This window comes from Suricata suricatta, chromosome 8, assembly GCF_006229205.1.
Source record: "Suricata suricatta isolate VVHF042 chromosome 8, meerkat_22Aug2017_6uvM2_HiC, whole genome shotgun sequence".
Classification (NCBI taxonomy): Eukaryota; Metazoa; Chordata; class Mammalia; order Carnivora; family Herpestidae; genus Suricata; species Suricata suricatta.
Window position 1 is genome coordinate 79,429,658 of NC_043707.1, and position 18,981 is coordinate 79,448,638.

The 18,981-nt window shown below is 34.6% G+C and overlaps 1 protein-coding gene across 1 annotated transcript in view; it reads left to right on the plus strand.

Moving 5' to 3' along the window:
- PIGK (phosphatidylinositol glycan anchor biosynthesis class K) overlaps nt 1–18,981 on the plus strand; it is a 109,419-nt gene that overhangs the window by 73,485 nt on the left and 16,953 nt on the right. Inside the window, exon 10 of the mRNA XM_029948916.1 lies at nt 1,052–1,136. Within this exon, the coding sequence (XP_029804776.1) occupies nt 1,052–1,136 (85 nt within the window). The remainder of the gene's footprint in view (nt 1–1,051; nt 1,137–18,981) is intronic.

An 18,981-nucleotide genomic window follows, 5' to 3' on the forward strand; every position in this document is an offset into this window, starting at 1 on the left:
TTCCTTAACTGCAGCCCTAGTGACTCAGACCAGCCTCTTTGTTATTTTTCAAGATAAATCAAGGTTCAGTTTTTAAAATTTAATGTTTAAGTTGATAATTTGCTGTGTAATTTACAGATAAAAATGGGTAAAGGTGGTTTAAATATGTTCAGGCCTTTTTGTTTTGAAATCTGATGATGATTTCCTGTTTCAAAAAAGAGTCTATGTTTTTTAAACATTTTTTCCTAATTCTCTTCACTTGGGGAGATTTTATTTTTATTCCTCCTATGCACTTTACTATTTTATACTATATTAGGTCTTACTATGTCAACTCAGCATCCCTTCGTAAATGTAGATGTTAAAGAAAATGTTTTTCATATAAAATAACAGCCTCTCAAATAGTGATTGTTGTCTTCATTTTATTCATATATTCATTCAGCAAACATTTATTGAGTATTGTAAGTGAACACTGGATATACAAGAAAGACTAAGACTAGGTTTTTGTCTTTAGGGAGGTGAAAGTGTGTCTTAAACAGGTTTAAATAATTATCTTTAAAAGAAGAGTAGACAAAGAAGGGATTGGTGATTGGTCCAAACAGGAAACAGAATGGGGAACATAGAGAGCCATGGAGTTCTGGCCCACTGGCCAGTAGCTGGGGATGCGGCCGACACGACAGACTGGTACATGGAGAAGGAGTAGTTGCCGGACTTGGAGGATGACTGTGGTTGGAGCCATGTCTGGAAGGCCTTTATACAACATAGTAAAAAGCACACCCTATAAACAGGGAATTCTTAAATAGTTTTAAGTCTCAGAGTAAAACACAGGATCCAAGAATATTAGAAGATGTTAACTAATCTTATTACATTGTCATTAAGTGCATTTTGAATGTATTTATGGTTATGTCATTTAAAAATTATCACTAGGTGGTTTTTCATATATTTTAATAAATATTAGGTATTTCAGAAGCATTATAGATTTTTAATAGTTTTCATATTTGGCATATTTAAATGTTTGCCATATTTAAAAATAGTATTTACCTTAGCCATGTCTTTTATAACTCCTTTTTTTCAGATATAAAAAAGAGTGGATGGATGAGGAACTAATGGAACCTCTGAAATATGCCGAACAACTTCCTGTAGCTCAGATAATACACCAGGTTTGCTTTCCATTTTATTCTTTTGAAAGAAACAAGATTTTTAATCTTTGAAAAGTAATTGCCTTTGTTAGGTTTTTCAGAATCAATGTGCTATAGCTGAAAGGCATTCTAGGCCATCTACCCTATTTAGACAGCACCTATTACAGTGGGAAGTCTCATTCAAAGCACAGTATTAAAAGGCTACGTGCTGTGTATAGTGGAATTCTACTTCTATAAAATGCAGGGTAAAATCAGAATTATCTTTTGTTCATTACTTAACAACAAGACTTAATTTCAGAAAACTTTCGTTTGAACCATTGTGTATAGCTCTTGTTAGTGACAAGGAGAAAGAGCGGAAAAATTGTCATTTGGTGTAATTTTTTTGAGTAGCTAAAATAAGAAAACCTTCTTTCCTTACTTCCTTCGTGCTACCCCATTATCAACTCTTGTAAAGTGTAATTCTAAATGTCATGTGGGCAGGTTTTTTTTTTTTCTCATCTCCAATTATATGACTCTATCATCCCTCTGCATAACTGTAATCTTGGAGAAGGCAGTTTGGTAAGTATTTAAACTAAGATTTGTAGTGCGATTTTGATAGCCTGTAGAGTCTGGCTCTCCCCTGGCCAGATTCTAAGAATTGCAGATTCTGTTGACAAGAGACATGAGTTATGGCCTTTAGAACTACCAGATTTTTCAGAATCTATAGATTATAGAGAATATTAAAAGCCCTTAAAATCAGAATATGCCAGAATTTTAGTGACTGTTAATTATTATTATGAGCATTTCCATATGTCTTTGTTAACCAAAAGAATTTTCACTTAGCTAATTTGGTTTGATTAGAAGAAGTACTTGTTTAAGCTTATTGAAAGAAACAGGCTTTTACTTTTAAATGATGACTATAGAGATCTTTTCATTGACATTAAAATCTAATATTAAATTCTGTGAGATATTACCAAAAAAAAGCCAGAAACTCAGAAACTTGCTGTTTTGGGAAGCCTATCTGTGTTTGGTAATCAGGTCCAGTTTATATATCAGGAATTCCCTAGTGTTGTCAGAGCTTAAATGACCTAACAGCCTGCAAATGTCACATTTAAAATTCTGTCTTCATGCCTGACTCTCAGCATAAATGAATTAAACAGCAGAGCAAGCAGCAAGTCAATATGTTCTTAACAGTAAGAGTGAGCAATGAAACAGTTTGTGGTTTGTTCAGAATAGGTAAATAGAATCTGCCCAGAGCAGTTCACCTGGAATAAAATCTGAGACAGGGAATAAGAATTAACCTTTAGGATGGTTGACCAGATGAAATGTCAGTCATATTTTTATAGCATGACTGAACCAGTAAACTACGCTTTATGTAACAGCTGCATTTTGCTATTATACACTGTATGAATTCAAAGATGAAAATTTTTGACCCTGGTGAAAATTTTTATTGTGATATTTTTGGCAATATAAGAAGCTATATTAATTTTGGCACTGAATTATAAACATTTTTATACAGTATCTGAAGTTATAAAAATTTCAGTTTTTAAGAAAGTTGCATGATAAGGATTTATTTTTTTAATTTTATTGAATAAAATGAATTCTGTTCTCGAGGGGTAATCAGGAAAGAACATTGTTAAACCAGCTTCTTATTTATTCTTCTTGTTATTTCCTTTTACTGAAGTACTACAGTTGTAGGACTGTTACCGTTATGTGTCCAAGAAGTCTTTAAGAAATATATGAGTTCTATTGCTAGAAGTTCACTTATATGTGAATTATTTGAACGCAGTTTCTTTCCTATAAGAGAATAGTAATACGTATGATAATTAGGTTCAGCCGGTTCCTCAAAAGCTTTTTAATTGGTACGATATCCAAATTATAGAATAATTGTTGTATATATGTAACCTCTACTGTTACTCTTCTTATACCAGAAGTAACTGTTTTCCTCTAATCTTGAATCATGCTTAATTTATGCCTGTTTTGGAGCATATACCATTTCTGTTTGAAATAATATGCTTTAATCACATGTCTTTTATCTCTTATTTGAGAGCTCTTATTTCTAGACATTCTTGATTTCTTGGTATCTCTGTATCTTACCTTGTGCCATGTGTGCGTGTGTCTGATGGATGGACGTGTATTTTTAACGGCTCACTGAGAGCCTGCAGCACCTCTTCTCCTCACACAGAGACATGAGAAGCCAGAGCCTCTCACTAGTACAAATGGCAAAGGCCCCTGATAGGCCAGTGGGAGATTAAAGAACTATTTAACAAATGATGCTAGGGCAATACAATAGTATTCTGGGGGGACTAGAGTTTTGCTTTATAACACATGGAAGGAGCAAATTCTAATCAGATTATAGATCAATATCAAAATGATGAGAAAGTATATTGGTAAATATTTGTAGCTAGGGACTTCCTAAGCACGGAACAACTATGAAGGGAAATTAACATATTTGACTTTGTAAAATGTAAAAGTTGTGTACATCAAAACAAAAAGGCAAATTTCAAAGTAGAAAAATATTTTCTTAACAGAATTAATATCTTTACATACCACTTTTACAAAGTGACAAGGAAAAATACCTAACATTCCAGTAGGAAAGGAGCAAAGAACTTATATAGATATGCCTCAGACATCGAAATAAAAATGGCTCATAAACTGATGAAAACATGTTAATATTCATTAGTAATCTAAGAATTACTCATTTCAACCATAAAGTACCACTTTAAAAAATTTCTTAGATTGGCAAAGACATGAAATGTAGTAGTAGTAATGACAAAGTACATACACTAGTGGAGAGGAGTGTACATTGGCACAAATCACGGACAATGTAGTAATTCGTGCTGAGATTTGTAAATATGTTTATGAGCTGTGTTTAAAGAACATGGCCAGTTGAATACATATGTTTATTCTCCTTCCTGAAAAATCCTAATAAAGTGACAGTAAAGATGTAAAAATATACAAACTCCAAAAGACAAAAAAATGTAAGAGGAGAGCAAAGCAGACAAGAAATAGTGAAAATGGGAAGAAGAAATGTAGTTGAACAAATGGTAACCAATTTAGCAGAAGGGAAGAACTGAGCCCTCACTTCCTTCACGGGGGATACCTGTATGAGTAAGCCAGTTTGTACTGTAGAACCCTGGAAAGGCAGGCACCAGGTACCTTAGAGGTTGGGTGCAAAAAGAAACTGCCAAAGCCCTCCTCCTCTTTAGTTCCCAGAACACCGGTGTTTATGCTTGTATACTATCACGCAGAAGGTGGAGAATTTCTGCCTGAATACACTAGTCTAATAGAGAAATAATGTACATTTTGACATTAGCAGGATCTCAGTTTAATAGCCAAGTCCAACTGGCTTATCCCACTAGTAGGCCCAGGGGTTGATAAATGCTCCTAAGGCATGATTGGTGTTTTGTTTTTTCACTCTAACTAGAAATATAGTTAGACTACGAATTATCAGACTTTTAATGAATATCCCTATTCTGAAAGACAAAGATCAAAATAAGCAAATGGAACAGAAGAAAATTTAATCACCACCACCATTACTTTAGAAGAAAATGAACAGACATTTTATTTATGAAACAGGATACTATGAATAGTATCCTGAATATTCTAAAATGAATATTCAGAAAATAAAGAAGAGCTCTTGGAATTAAAACTATGAGAGTAGGGACACCTGGGTGGCTCAGCTGGTGGAGCTTCTGACTGTTGATTTTGGCTCAGGTTATGATCTCACAGTTGTGAGTCCCACATTGAGCTCTGCACTGGGTGTGGAGCCTGCTTAACATTCTCTCTTCCCCTACTATTGTGCTCTCTCTCTGTCTTAAAAACAAGAACAAAAACATAAACAAAACCAACTATGAGAGTAGAAATAAAAGTTTCAACAGAAAGTTTTGATGGCAAAATTGAGGAAATCTCTCAAAAGGTAAGACAAAAAAATAAAGAAAAGGAAAGTTGGAGAAAAGGGGTAAGAAATTGGAGGAATGACCGTTGGCATGGAGTTCTATGAGTCTCTCATATTTCTGTACATATTGTGAGCAGAGACACTTAGAAGCTTGTTGTTCTAGGCTGTCGTGTCAAAGTGTTTGTATAGTGAGCAGTCTTGGAAGACAAATAGTGACTCCCTCAGGAGCAAAGGGCAGATTTGTTTGCTCTACAGTATAATAAAGATAATATTTTCCTCTAGGGCAACGTTTGGTCAGATGTGTTGCAGCTTCTTATAAAAAATTTAGGATTTTCTAATCTGGGGTAATCCTAATCGGTTACATAAACTTACTATGTGCATAACATCTGCCTAGGCCTGTGACTGCATTGTCCCCCATGGAACTTGGGAGGCAAGAAGAACTGGCAGAAACATGAAGAAACTTATGCTACCATGAGTAATAAAGTCCCTTTTCTCTGACCCAAGAGTCTCATGTCTTCTGCCAGTATCGATGAAACTCTTCTAGGCCTAGCTGTTACCATGGAAGCAGGGTAATATCACACCCTTTTTAGTTTTAGACAATAATTAGTGAAATCCAATATCTGACTAATACAATTACTAGAAAAACAGGACAGAAAAAATGGAGGGGAGAGTATATTAAGGAAATAATACAAGAATACTTTTCCAGAACTCAATGTTTTACCAAGTGATCAATACTGTGAAACAAATAGACTTCATTCCAAGGAACATCATTTGAAAATTTTAAATAGTAAATTTAAAAAGGAGACTCTAAAAACCTAAAACCTTCCAGAATGGGAGTGGGAAAAGGCCACAATCAAAAGAACAATAGTGTCATCATTACACTTTTCAGTAATAACAACACTTAAAATGAGAAAGCACTGGGGAGATGTCTTTAGATTATGTGAGAAAATATTTCCAATTCAAGATTCTATTCCTTGCTAAGTTATCCTTCAGATATTGTGGTATAGGAAAGATATTCAAAGATATTCAAAATTTTTTTCATTCTTTCTCAAGAAGTTACGGGATGACTTATTGAATGAAAGAATAAATCAAAAAACCCTGAAAATATACCATCTAAGACACAAGACATTAACTCATTAACATGAGACACTGGTAAAACTCCCAGATTTTTAGGGAAGTCCATGGTAACAGCCATATAGGATAGGAGGTATTTTCTTTAAATACAGACTATTCAATTATATGTGTTGGTAAAACTGGCAGCAGAAAAGAATATGAACTAGAACAGGATGGTGGAGTGCTTTAAGATGATTGTCCATGGGACCAGTAGAGTGATGATCAAATATCTGGTATCTTTAACCATAGTAAGAAAAGGTTTAGTAATATCTCAAGAGTATAAGCTACACAGAAAATTAAGCCAACAGGGAGTTGAAGAAATGATTAACTTCAGGGGGGGAAAAGTTGCACAAAAAAAGATATAGAATCAGAGTGTATTTTGTGGCTCAACTCAAACAATAGTTGCATGGTTATAATAATGAAACAGTTGACTGTTTTACCAGAAATTTTAACATAAAGATATAAGGAAGATAGGAAGAAGAGAACTGGTAGGGGAAGGGAAGAACAGGGAGCATGATGATGTCAGGGAACAAATTTATCTTGCATCGGAAATCAGGACATACAGTGTCCAGGATTGCAAAACAAAATAGTGATAGAAGCATATGATTATCTAGAAATATTGGAGGTAAATACGAAAACAAGCTCTTAGATAACTACTTAATCTACTTAGATTACTCTAAGATGCTTAACTCTGAGGCAGGAGAATTGGAGGTGAAATAGCAATGGAACTGTTATTTTTTGTAATGAAGCCCATGTTACTTGTTAGCTTCTAAAACAATGTTTAGGCAATACTTTACTCACTATTGAAATTTACTAAAAAGAAAAATGAAAAGCAATAAAGTCAATGAAACCCTAAGCTGTTTCTTGGAAAAGAAAATTGATAACAGCTAGCCTGAACAAGAAAATAGAGAAAAAGTACCCAAATCAAGAATTAAAGAGGGAGCATCACTAGAACCCCCTTAGAAATAAAAAAGATAGGGGTGCCTAGGTGGCTTAGTCCATTGAGCATCCAACTCTTGATTTTCCTCAGGTCATGATCCTAGGGTCATGGGATTAAGCTCCACATTGGGCTCTGAGCTGAGTGTGGAGCCTGCGTAGGATTCTCTCTCTCTATATCTCTCTCGGTCTCTCTGCCGCCCTCCTCTACGCACACACTCTCTCTCTCTAAAAGAAGGGAAGAGAAAGAAAGAAGGAAGGAAGAAAGAAAGAGAGAGAGAAAAGAAATTAAAAAGATATAAGTAAATTTTATGAAGACCTTTATCCCAACAAATTAGATAATTACAGTAAGATGGACAAATTCCTAGAAAAAATACAAATATTAAAAGTGACTCAAAAAGAAACAGAAAAGCTGAATAGACCTTTATCAAGTCAACCAAGAAAATTTGTAAATTGAAATCTTACCACAGAGAAAAAAGTCTAGACCCTGATGGTATCAGTGGTGAATTCTGTCAAACATTTACGTAACAAATAATACATAATCTCAGAAGCCTGAGGAGGAGGGAATGCTTCCCATCTCATTTTATAAGGACAGTGTACTCAGATCAAAGACATCATGAGAGAAGAAAACCACAGATCATGAGGGATATTCCTCATTAACATAGACACAAAAACCGTAACAAAGTATTTGCACAGGGGCAAGAGACAACTTGTGGAAGATCAAGCAGCTGGTCTATGGCAAAGCCAGAATTAAACCTGAACATTGTAGCACAGAGCTTCTACTGTAGTGTACACCTGATTACACTGTGCTATGAAAGCAAAAAAGATAACGGTGTGAATGCAGTAAATGCTGACTGAATTAAACCTCCAACAAGTCTGTCTGTTCTTTGTCCTGATGATTATTGTCCCCTTTTGTGAAATTAAATTTATCTTCTATTTCAGCTTGTTTCTATATTAGACAAGTATATATGTACATAATTTAAACAGTTTGATTAGAGACCTTTCAGTAGATGCTTTCCTGGGATTTAAGATGTGGGAGAAATTCAATTCTGAGACTCAACAGCATGAAACAGTTTTATTGTCTTCATTATTTCAAGACCCTCCAGTAAGGCAAAGGCTCTGTATAAACAAAGGTGCAAACCCATGTATATTTTTAAAAACTTCAACTTACTCAAAGGTTATATATCAGTGAATACTTTGCTTTAACAGAGATATATTATCCACCTTTCCCCCCACTGTGTTCTTTTATCCACTTTCAGGCCTTTTCTGGGTTCCCCTATTTCAATTATAAGGCTTCTTATAGTCTTTTAATATTTTTAAAGATTAACAGATCACAAGATCTCTATTTTTTTAATACATCTCTGTACAGTATACATGATGATGGTACATTTTAACCTTACTATTCTCTTTCATTCAGACTGGCTGCTCAAAAAATTTCTGTAGAGCTCTAGTTTAAAACTTAGAAGGTTATCTTGCAAATGTTGTTTCATCTGTGCTTTGTTAATTTCTTTTTAATCCTAGATCATTTTTTCCCCCAGTATAACCAGTCTGTGTAGTGTCCTGGTATGTCCATTGTTTCTCATTGTGCAGGATTGGTCTGGGCATCACAGATTATTGGCATTCCTGGTGCTTCCGAGCACTTCTCAGTTATTATGATACCAAGCGATGCTCTTACCTTTTCTGAACAGCGTCCCCTCTCATGGAGGGCAAGACCTCAGGTTGAAGACCACTGCAGGTCATTATTTACAGTGTATGCCCATAGAACCTTTTATTTGTCTAATATCATCTCTTACCTTATAACTAGGATATTTCAAATATACGTAATTAGAATCTCTGCTCACTTTTCTAAATTCTGAGATGTCTTGGACTTGAAATCCTAGCTTCTGTCACTACATGACACAAGTCATGATAACAAGTTTATGATAACTTTTCTTCATCATGTTTTACTCTAGCTATTTTGGCATTTTAATGTTTTTCTATTCCAATAATACCTACCTCATTATAGGTAAACTTTACTAAAGGTTGACTGAATGTCTATCAAATAGAAAATCTGACATCTCTTTAGAAATGTACCTATTGAGTTATCGATATCTGGAAACTCATCAAAAGGTTGCTGATTTCATATCACTCTCCTTGCCTAGGGACTGGCTAAGACTGCTTTAAAATCTTATAGAGCTTTTCCTAATCATTGCAAATTTAAAATGGAAGTCTAATAGAAAATAATATACTGTTCATTTATTTTCATTCAAATTATAAGGCAAGTGATAAAAATTAAACTACTTGAAGGTCATATGCTGTTCTTTTAATATCAGCTGGGCTATGATTTTAAATTTATATAAATTAACCTCTGCTTTCATATTATAACTTATGACAGTCACTTCCAAAATGTCACTTTTCAAGGGAGAAATGAAATGGTAAAGCTGCTTGAAAATAGTGATCAGTATTTCAGTACTGATATTTTATCAATTTTATGTAAGTTTGAAAAATTTTGTGTGTTTATAAACTTGTCACCATAGTTTCTGACATATTAAATTTCTGTATTAGAAATGAAAACTTTGAGGTGCGCCTAGCTGGCTCGGTCACAGAAATATGAGACTCTTGATCTCAGGGTTGTGAGTTCGTGTCCATCTTGTGTGTAGAGGTTACTTAAGTAAATAAAAAAAAAGAAAGAAAGAAAGATGTGAGCCTCATTAGTCAGTACGTATTCCAAAGTAAAAAACCAGATACTAGTTTTCACCAAATTTGTAAAAATTTTTTAAATGAGAATAGTTGATATTAGTGAAGAGGCAATGCAGTGGGCATGCTCATAAATTGCTGATGGGATGTTAGTTAATACAGCTTTTGTGAAAAGTAGTTTGTTAGTGTATGTATTTTTAAATAATAATAGCAATTCCACCTCTAGGATTTTATTCCAGAAGAAGGAATTAGATTAGAAAGATTTATGTTTAAAATTGTTATGTTTGTTATAGCAATTCTTAGGAAACAACGTAATGTAATAGACTGAACTAGAATTGAATCCAAGCTCCACCATTTAATAACTGTCCAGTCTTGGGAAAGTCTCTTTATCATTCTTTTGCAAATCATCCTTTGGAAATATGATAATGATGACAGTGACAACAGAAGACAGTGAAGACAACAGACAACTTCATCTGGATACAATGCTACTGAATATATCTAGTTAGGTTCCTGTCCTAGTTCCCATGGCATACATTCCAAATATTTGCTAGTTTTTATGCCCTCTACCTCACTTCTGTCCTCTTTAATATTAAGCTTATGACTTACCCTCCTAAGTCAAGAAAAATGAGGCCATTAGGCAAAAATATTGCCAGTATACCTTTACTTCAGACTCATTTGTGTCTTCATGAGTCTTTATCTTGTCTGTCCATCGCAAAGGAAGGAGTGTGTGAATTGTATCAGGGATACATTGTATGATACAAATGTATCAGGGATACCTTGCTTACATAATCAGGAGCCTCATTCCATCTCTTACATCTCTCTCATCTTTACAGTCTCCATTGTTGACCTAGGTGGTTTAAGTCCTTGAAACAGCCTTACTCAGTTCTGCTTTCCCTTCAAGCCTTATTTTTATCTTTCTCTCTTGTTGCTGTTTTAAAAGTAAACCAGCTTCCAACAATATAAAAACAATCTAGTTAAAAAATAAACAAAGGACTTAAATAGACATTTTTTCCAAAGAAGATATATAAATGGCCAGTATGCACATGAGAAGGTGCTCAGCATCACTAATCAATGGGAAAATGCAAATCAGAACCACAATGAGATACCTCTTCATACCCAGTAAGATGGCTATTATGAAATGAAATATAGTAAATAATGAGGATGTAGAGAAATTGGAACCCTTGTGTACTGCTAGTGGAAATGTAAAATGGTACAACCACTATGGAAAACAGTGTAGTGGTTCCTCCAAAAATTTAAACAGAGGGGCCCCTGGGTGGCTCAGTTGGCTGAGCGTTTGACTCTTTATTTTGGCTCAGGTCAAGATCCCAGGGTTGTGGGATTGAGCCCTGTGTTGGTTTCTGCACTGAGCATAGAGCCTGCTTGGGATTCTTTCTCTCTCTCTCTCTCTCTCTCTCTCTCTCTCTCTCTCTCTCTCTCTCTCTCTCTCCCTCTCGCTCTCTTCCTCTGCCCTGTTTGTGCTCTTTCTTTCTCTCTCAAATGAAAAATAATTTTTTAAATAGAATTACTACATGAGCCAGCAGTTGTACTTCTGAGTATATAAGCAAAAGAATGTAAAGCAGGAAAGATAGCCCAAGGTTTATAGTAGCATTACTCATAACCACCAAAAGGTTGGAACACCCCAAATGTCCATTGATAAATAAGGAGATTTTTTTTAAATGTCCTATACATACAATAGAATATTACTTAACCTTAAAAAGGAAGGAAATTCTGGCACATGCTTGAACCTTGAAGATGGTTTGCTAAGTAAGCCAGACACAAAAGTACAAATGTTGTATGACTCCATTTATAGGAAGTACCTATAATGGTCAAGTTCAGAAATAGAAAATAGAATGGTGGTTGTCACTAAGAGCTAAGAGAGGAAGGACTGGGGAGTTATTGTTTAATGGGCAGAGAATTTCAGTTTGGGAAGAAGAAAAAGTGCTGGAGTTGGATGGTGCTGATGGCTGTACAACAGTGTGAATCTACTAACTGTCGCTGAACTATACACCCAAAAATGAGTGAGTTGGTAAATTTTATGTTATGTGTAGTTTATCACAATAAAAAAATAAACTAGCTTTCTTCATTTCTTTATTCCCCTTTCTTTTTCAATTTACGTTATTCAAGCTTGTACGTCAGCAGTTGCTCTGCAACTATTCTTGGAAAGTTTACTAAAATTCCTCAATTTTCACATCATCCTAATCTTATATTTCATTGTGGTATTTACCTCTGTTAATTAATCTCTCTGAAACCTTTTTTCTTTGCTCTTGGACCATTATGTACCGTGGTTTTCCTCCAGTGTCTCTGATCACATCCTTTGAAAATCTATCGCTGATCTCTTCCTATGCCTGTCTCTAGGATTCTGTCACTTTTACAAATGCCGCTTGGACATGTACTGCCTACTGTTTGATCTACCATAATGGCTTTCAGATCTTTCATATGCCAGTGATCCCCCACACAGCCTCATCTCCTTCTTGAGTTGCCGAACAGTATCTTACCGTCTGTAAGACAGCTCCACCTAGGTCTCCAACACACTAACGGAATTCACGCCTTGCCTAAAGCACTTGTCTGTTATGTTTTATATTTCAGTGTCACTGTATCTGCAGTAATGTTGCTTCAGAAATCTTGGGCTTTTTTTTTCCTCCCTCTGTCTCTCTCCCACTTCTATTCCTTCTTTCCCTCCTTCAATCTCTCTCTTTCTCTCTCTCTCTCTCTCCCTTCTTTTTTAAAATTTTTTTAATTCCTATTTATTCTATCCCTTAAATGTCTCATAAACTCATCTGCTTCTTTTCATATTTGTTGTGCACCTGCAGGTAGGTGCAAAACATATTTTATGGTTAATCATAATTATCATTAGAAGATAGTACCATTGAAAAAGTCATCGCTCCCATTTTATGCATGGATGAACAGATATTCAGAATAGTTTACGTAACTTGCCTAAGGTCTTTCATCTTGTGAGTGACAGCACTAGAATTTGGAAGTAGGTCTGTTTGACTTCAAAACTTTTCCTCTTAACACCTACACTATAGTACCTTCCGTGAATGTTGTAAAGTTCTTACAAAGGAACTTTGTTCCCAGGAAATGAGATGAATGACGTGTCCACAGATGTAATGTTTGTTATGGTTAGTTGAAACCATATATTGGAAGGACCGAATATCAATAGTTCAATATTCAGCACATAAATATCTACTTACTTAGAAATTGGCCTTTACAGTTCTGTTCCTGATTTCCTTCTCTACTCCCGTTGTCTTTTGCTCCACAGTGAGGGCTTGAAACAAGGTAAATATCTGAAGGGATGTGGGTACAAGACGTGACAGGAGAAGGTGCTAAAGGTTAGCTTTACTAACTTAAATTTACCTATAGTTGACTCACTCAAATGAAGAGAAAAGTCTCTCTTACGTGGTCACCTGATCTGAGGGTCCACCTGATCTGAGGGTTTAGTTCTGATAGTTCACCAGTATTAAGAATTTAATAAATAGCCTTTTGTGACTTATCCTGATCATGTATAACATGATTTTCAAAAACATCTTTGATTTCCATAAAACTGATGATAAAAAGGACGTTTGGAGTGTAATTCATTTGCTGTTTGCCTGCACTAATGCTTTATCTGTTCCCCGCCACTGAGGGTGGCCTAACAGAGTAGTTTGTTCATAGTTGTAAGAAAAATGAGTGTCAAAGAACCCTGATAATCTCTAGTTTTTATGAGTGTACCTTGAGTACTTGAGAATTTTCTACGCACAACTAAAATAAACAGTCAGTAATTAAAAACAAATACACACTTGTTTCACAGGTCAAAGTAATGTAGAGTTTGTCACATTTAGAAAGCAAACATCCCTTATGAATATTAGACATTTGGCCCTTTGTATTGCTTTCAGTATTAAGGACTTAATAATTAACTTTATTCCCTCTGTACTATAGCTTTATCATCTTAGTTATTAAGACTAAAGGCTTTCAGAAGACTTTTTGGTGTTTGTTCATAGAAACTAAAAAATTTTAAATTTTCTTTTAAAATATTTTGTATGCATAGTGAAGACTTGTTAAAATATGTTTTATAATATTCATTTTATTAAGACACCATGATGTAATCATAATGGCAGTTCTCAACTGAGTTTTTGTCTTTTAAAATATATCAAAATTTTGTATATGTGCCAAATATAAAGAATGCTTTTATTTTCCATATTCCATTATATCAAAATGTATTCACATAGCTTCTGACGTATTCTTAGATTTCCTGACTATTTGTCTTAAGGATTAAATGTAGATCATAATATTAGGGGCATACATGTGCTTTGATAGAGGATTGTTGTCAAAGTCAGTCAAAATACTGACGGAGGGTTGAGGCAAACAATACTAGAAGGAAGACATGTACCCATTTCCAGCTCCAGGAAATGGAAAAGTAATGTACTCCTTGGTTAGTTCCTTAGTGTATATTTGTACCAACTTTTAAGATAGAGGATCTGTACAAGGAAGAGAAAGTACATTACACAGTGAAGAAAGAGAACCAGATCACTCATGCCCAGTTCATCCTGTGCTTCTAATAGAACAGTTTTAATTTACAGTGCAATAAGGTAAGTTAACATTTTAGTTTTTAAAAAGGTGAGGGAAATACATTGTTGCTTGTACTAGTTGGCTGTCATTGTTATATGCCTTTCCTAATGAACTTGACAGCAGTTAAACCCACGGATCCACCAAAAGCAGTACTGGAAGTAACAGAATAAAAAGAAAATAAAACTCAAGAGGATCCCTTCTATTAAAGATCCAGAAACTGGCTGTTTGAATTTAGACATGCTCAGATCCAGTACCTTTCAGCTTCGTGCTACACCCTTGACAGTAGTTAGACACCGACTAGCAACAGATCGAACTAGTGTAAGTAAGAGTTATTTAATCTGTCATCTAAATTGACTTGAAATCACCTTAATGTGCTTCCCGATAAGAGTTTAGATTATTGTTCACTTTAAAACTGATATATGAATGCTAGAAAAGTCATCTTTTATATTAAAGGGATCCATATCTTTAGTTATAGATTTTTAACATTCAGGACTAAATTCCATTTCACTGTACCGGTCATGTTTGGTGGGTCATTAGTGTAGTATATTTTAATTATAGTTTTTGATAATTTCAGTTAAGCATACATTCCTTTCAAAGATTGTTTTTACTTTGATCTACATTCAGGTGTACGTATCAGTACCTGATCAGTATTTAATTGATTTTTGACGTTGTATCTTTTTTATTTACCAGTTCTATCTCCAAGGTTATTAATACTTTGTGAAAACAGTAATATCCATGTTACCTAAGTTTGATCAGGTGATTTCTAGTTTAAAATATGCCAATAGGAGCACATGCATGGTTAATTAGTTGTGTGTCTAATTTCAGCTCAGGTCTTGATCTCATGGTTTTGTGACTTCGAGCGCTGCGCCAGGCTCTGTGCTGACAGCTCAAAGCCTGGAGCCTGCTTCAGATTCTGTTTCCCTCTTTCTGCCCCTCCCCTGATCATGCGTTGTCTCTCTCTCTCTCTCTCTCTTAAAAATAAACATTATGGGGCGCCCAGGTGGCTCAGCCGGTTAAGCGTCTGGCTTCAGCTCAGGTCATGATCTCACAGTTCATGGGTTCGAGCCCTGCATCAGGCTCTGTGATGTCCGCTCTCCCAGAACCTGGAGCCTGCTTCGGATTCTGTGTCTCCCTCTCTCTCTGACCCTCCCCTGCTCATGCTGTCTCTCTGTCTCTCAAAAATAAATAAAAAACATTAAAAAATAATAAACATTAAGAAAACTTTTGTAAAAAAATGTCAATAGACATCTTAATCTTGTAGAATAAATATGTTTACTTTTAGATAGTGTTATTAAATCTATAACATTGCTAGAGAGCTATAGTAATTATGAACAGTTATGTTAGGCATTAATTAAATTTTTTATTCTGGTAAATAGCTCTGTTTACTATACTTAAAACTGTTTAAGTCTGAGACAGAGTAGACTTAACTGACTTAACAACTAATTTTTAAGAATTTTCAGACTTCTTATTTAACTTTTTCCTTGGCACATCTCTGTTGGCCATTTCTGCCAAAAATAAAATGTTAGTGATTATAATAGACCATAAACCTTAGCTTGCTGTTTTCAACAAGTATAGAAGTAGAAAAGGATTGTTTGAGAGTATTATCACTGATTAAACCATATAGAGGGACTTTATCCATTGGAAAGATCATTACAAATAGAGTATGGGAAAAACAATTTTAAGACTTGTTTTTGTTATACACATACATTAAACAACTTTATAATGACTACTATGACTAAAAGTGACTACTTTTGTTAAAAATCATTTCTCAAACCTCAGATAATTTATTTTAAAAGAATATTTAAAGTCATTTTAGGAATAAGCACATGTTTTGCAAAATAATTAACTGAAATTAATTTTTTTTCTCTGAAGAATGAGTGCACTTAAGCACAGAGGAGGCTTCCTGATTTGTTTTTTAGACTATATATTTCAAAAGGGAAGATGTGATGCTCAGACTTTAACACTTAAAAGCATTTTGATGATTCTCTTGGGACACCCACATTTAAAAAGTTATAAAAATTCTGCCTGAAAACAAGGAGTTGGGCTTTAATTTTTTTCTTAAACAAGAAAGTAACAAAAGCCCATTATAGTAATTTTTTTTCTTAACTATTTACCCTTTTAGAAATAATTGTATAACTAGAAGCAAGCAGTATTCATTATTGCCATCTATTAGTGGAGTTTTTGCTTTTTATTTGGTACAGCATAAAATATAATTTAAGTGTACTTTTTGGATTTTCAGGTGAAGTAAGTTGTAATAGGTCATAATGGAATAAGTCATTGACATTTTTCACATTAGAGAAAATTTTCCTGGTGGTTTGAAATCATAAAATAATGTAAGAGTATACTGATTTCTCACTGTTTTCATAGAATCATATTACCTCAGTGACAAAAGATGTGACTTTTAAAAATCCATCCGATGCTTTCATCTCTTAGATGACATCCCACCAGAAGATTGTCAAGTTAAGGACAGATTAAGACAACTCTAAAAAAATAAAAATCACTATATGCTTAAGGGAAGAAAAATCTCTCTTCCACTGTCTTAAGTTGTGTAGCTGGGCTTGAGAATTGAACTGACATAAGACAATTAAACAGTAGAAAAGCATACAAATTTTATTTAGTATTTTTACGTGCACATGGGGGTCTTCATAAGGAAAATGGATACCCGAAGAAGCAGTTAGGAGTAGGAGATTATATATTTTAATATGGAAATATTTTTTATGAAGAAGTGATGAGACAAAGAAGCTTGGAACAGGGGTGATGAATTGTGGAAAAACGACTAGGAAATATATAAGGAAAACTAATGGAAGATAAGGGCTATTTTAGTAGGTTGGTTTTTATAGAGTCGTTTTGTGTTGACTCCTAGTTTCCAGTGATAGGAATGTTGTCTTCCTGGACACAGGAAGGTCACCTTTCTCATGGGAAATTTTTTGATTGGCTTTTAGGTAGAAAGGTGAAGATCAGAGAGCTCTTCCCGCATCTGCTGTTTCTCAAGTACCTTCAGTTCAAAATAATCAGTTTGCCAAAGTGGCTTATTTTGGGGAGGCATGTCCTGAACCCATTAACAACCATCCTCTAGAGCATGGGTTGGCAAACCATGGCCTGGAGATAAAATCCAGCCTACCACGCTTTTGTAAATAAAGGTTTATTGGAACACAGCTAAATCCATTTGCTTACCTATTGTTTACAGCTAATTTTGTACTACGAGGTAATATTAATGAGGCAGAGTTGAGTGTTTGCAACAGATTATATGGCTTGAAAAACTTAAAATATTTACTCTTTGCAGAAAAAAAGAAGAAAGACCCCTGCTCTGAAACCTTTTCCTCATCTGTAGAGCAGGGTAAAAATATTATCTTTCATTTTTGCCTTTAAAAGGCAATGCGTGTAAAATTCCTTTAATAATATGCGTGGCTGAGGGGCCCTTGGTGGCTGAGTCAGATGGGCATCTTTCTGATCCTCTGTCCCCCTCTCTGCCCCTCTCCCACTCTCAAAAATAAATGAACATTAACTAAGTTAAATAATATACGCATGGTGTGTGGTAAATATTTAAAAAGTGTTAGGCATTCTTACTTGCAATTTCCACTTGACCCTCTTGGGTTCTTCCCTAGGCATCTTTAATGGACAGATCCCTTTTGTTCTATACTCTGGAAAGTCCTTTCCTCTTTCTAGACCGAGTCTCTCCTCCTTTCCAGATCCATTAGTAATATGGAAATGTGTAAACTACAGAAACACATATCTTTCTTACTTTCTGGCTTAAAACTAGATTAGATATTAGTTTGTATCTCTCAAGTCTGGCAAATTTATTGCCATAAAGTTATTTTTCTATCCTTTTATTATCTTTTGAATGTCTACATCATCTATAACCGTGTCCACTCTTTGATTCTTTTTTCCTTTAATCAGTTTTGCCGGAAGTTTTACCAATTTTATTGAACTTTCGAAGAAGCAGATATTCTTCTCTTTTGTTTTGTTTCACTTTTATTGAATTCCACTTTTTTCTTTTTTATGCTTACTTTTGGTTTTATTTTCTCTTTTTCTAGTTTCTTTAGGTTGCATCTTAGATTACTGGTTTTAGAAATTTCTTTTTTAATGCAAACATTTAAAGCTATACATATCTCTGTAACATGCTTTTTGTTCCTCTCACATAGTTTGAAATGTATTTTCGTTTTGATTCAGTTCAAAATAATTTCTAATTTCCTTTATGATTTCTTCTTGGTTTACTTAGAAATATATTCAATTTCCAAGGGTTTGAGGATTTTTCAAATATCTTTTCTGTTATGGATTTCTAATTTAATTCCACTGTGTAGAATACTTTGAATGATTTCAATCCTTAAAATTTATTATTATTTTTTAGAGTTGCTAATTTTATTTACTTATTTTTAATATAGTTTTTACCAAGTTGATTTCCATATAACACCCAGTGCTCTTCCCCACAAGTGCCTTTCTCTATGACCATCACCCCTTTCCCCCTCCCTCTTCAGCCCTCAGTTTGTTTTCAGCATTCAAAAGTCTCTCATTATTCACCTCACTCCCTCTCCCCAACTCTTTCCTCCCCTTTCCCATTCCTATCATCTCCTATTAGGTTTCTCCTGTTAGACCTATTAGTGACAACATATGGTATCTGTCCTTCTCTGCCTGACTTATTTCGCTTAGCTTGACACCCTCGAGGTCCATCCATTTTGCTACAAATGGCCAGATTTCATTTTTTTCTCATTGCCATGTAGT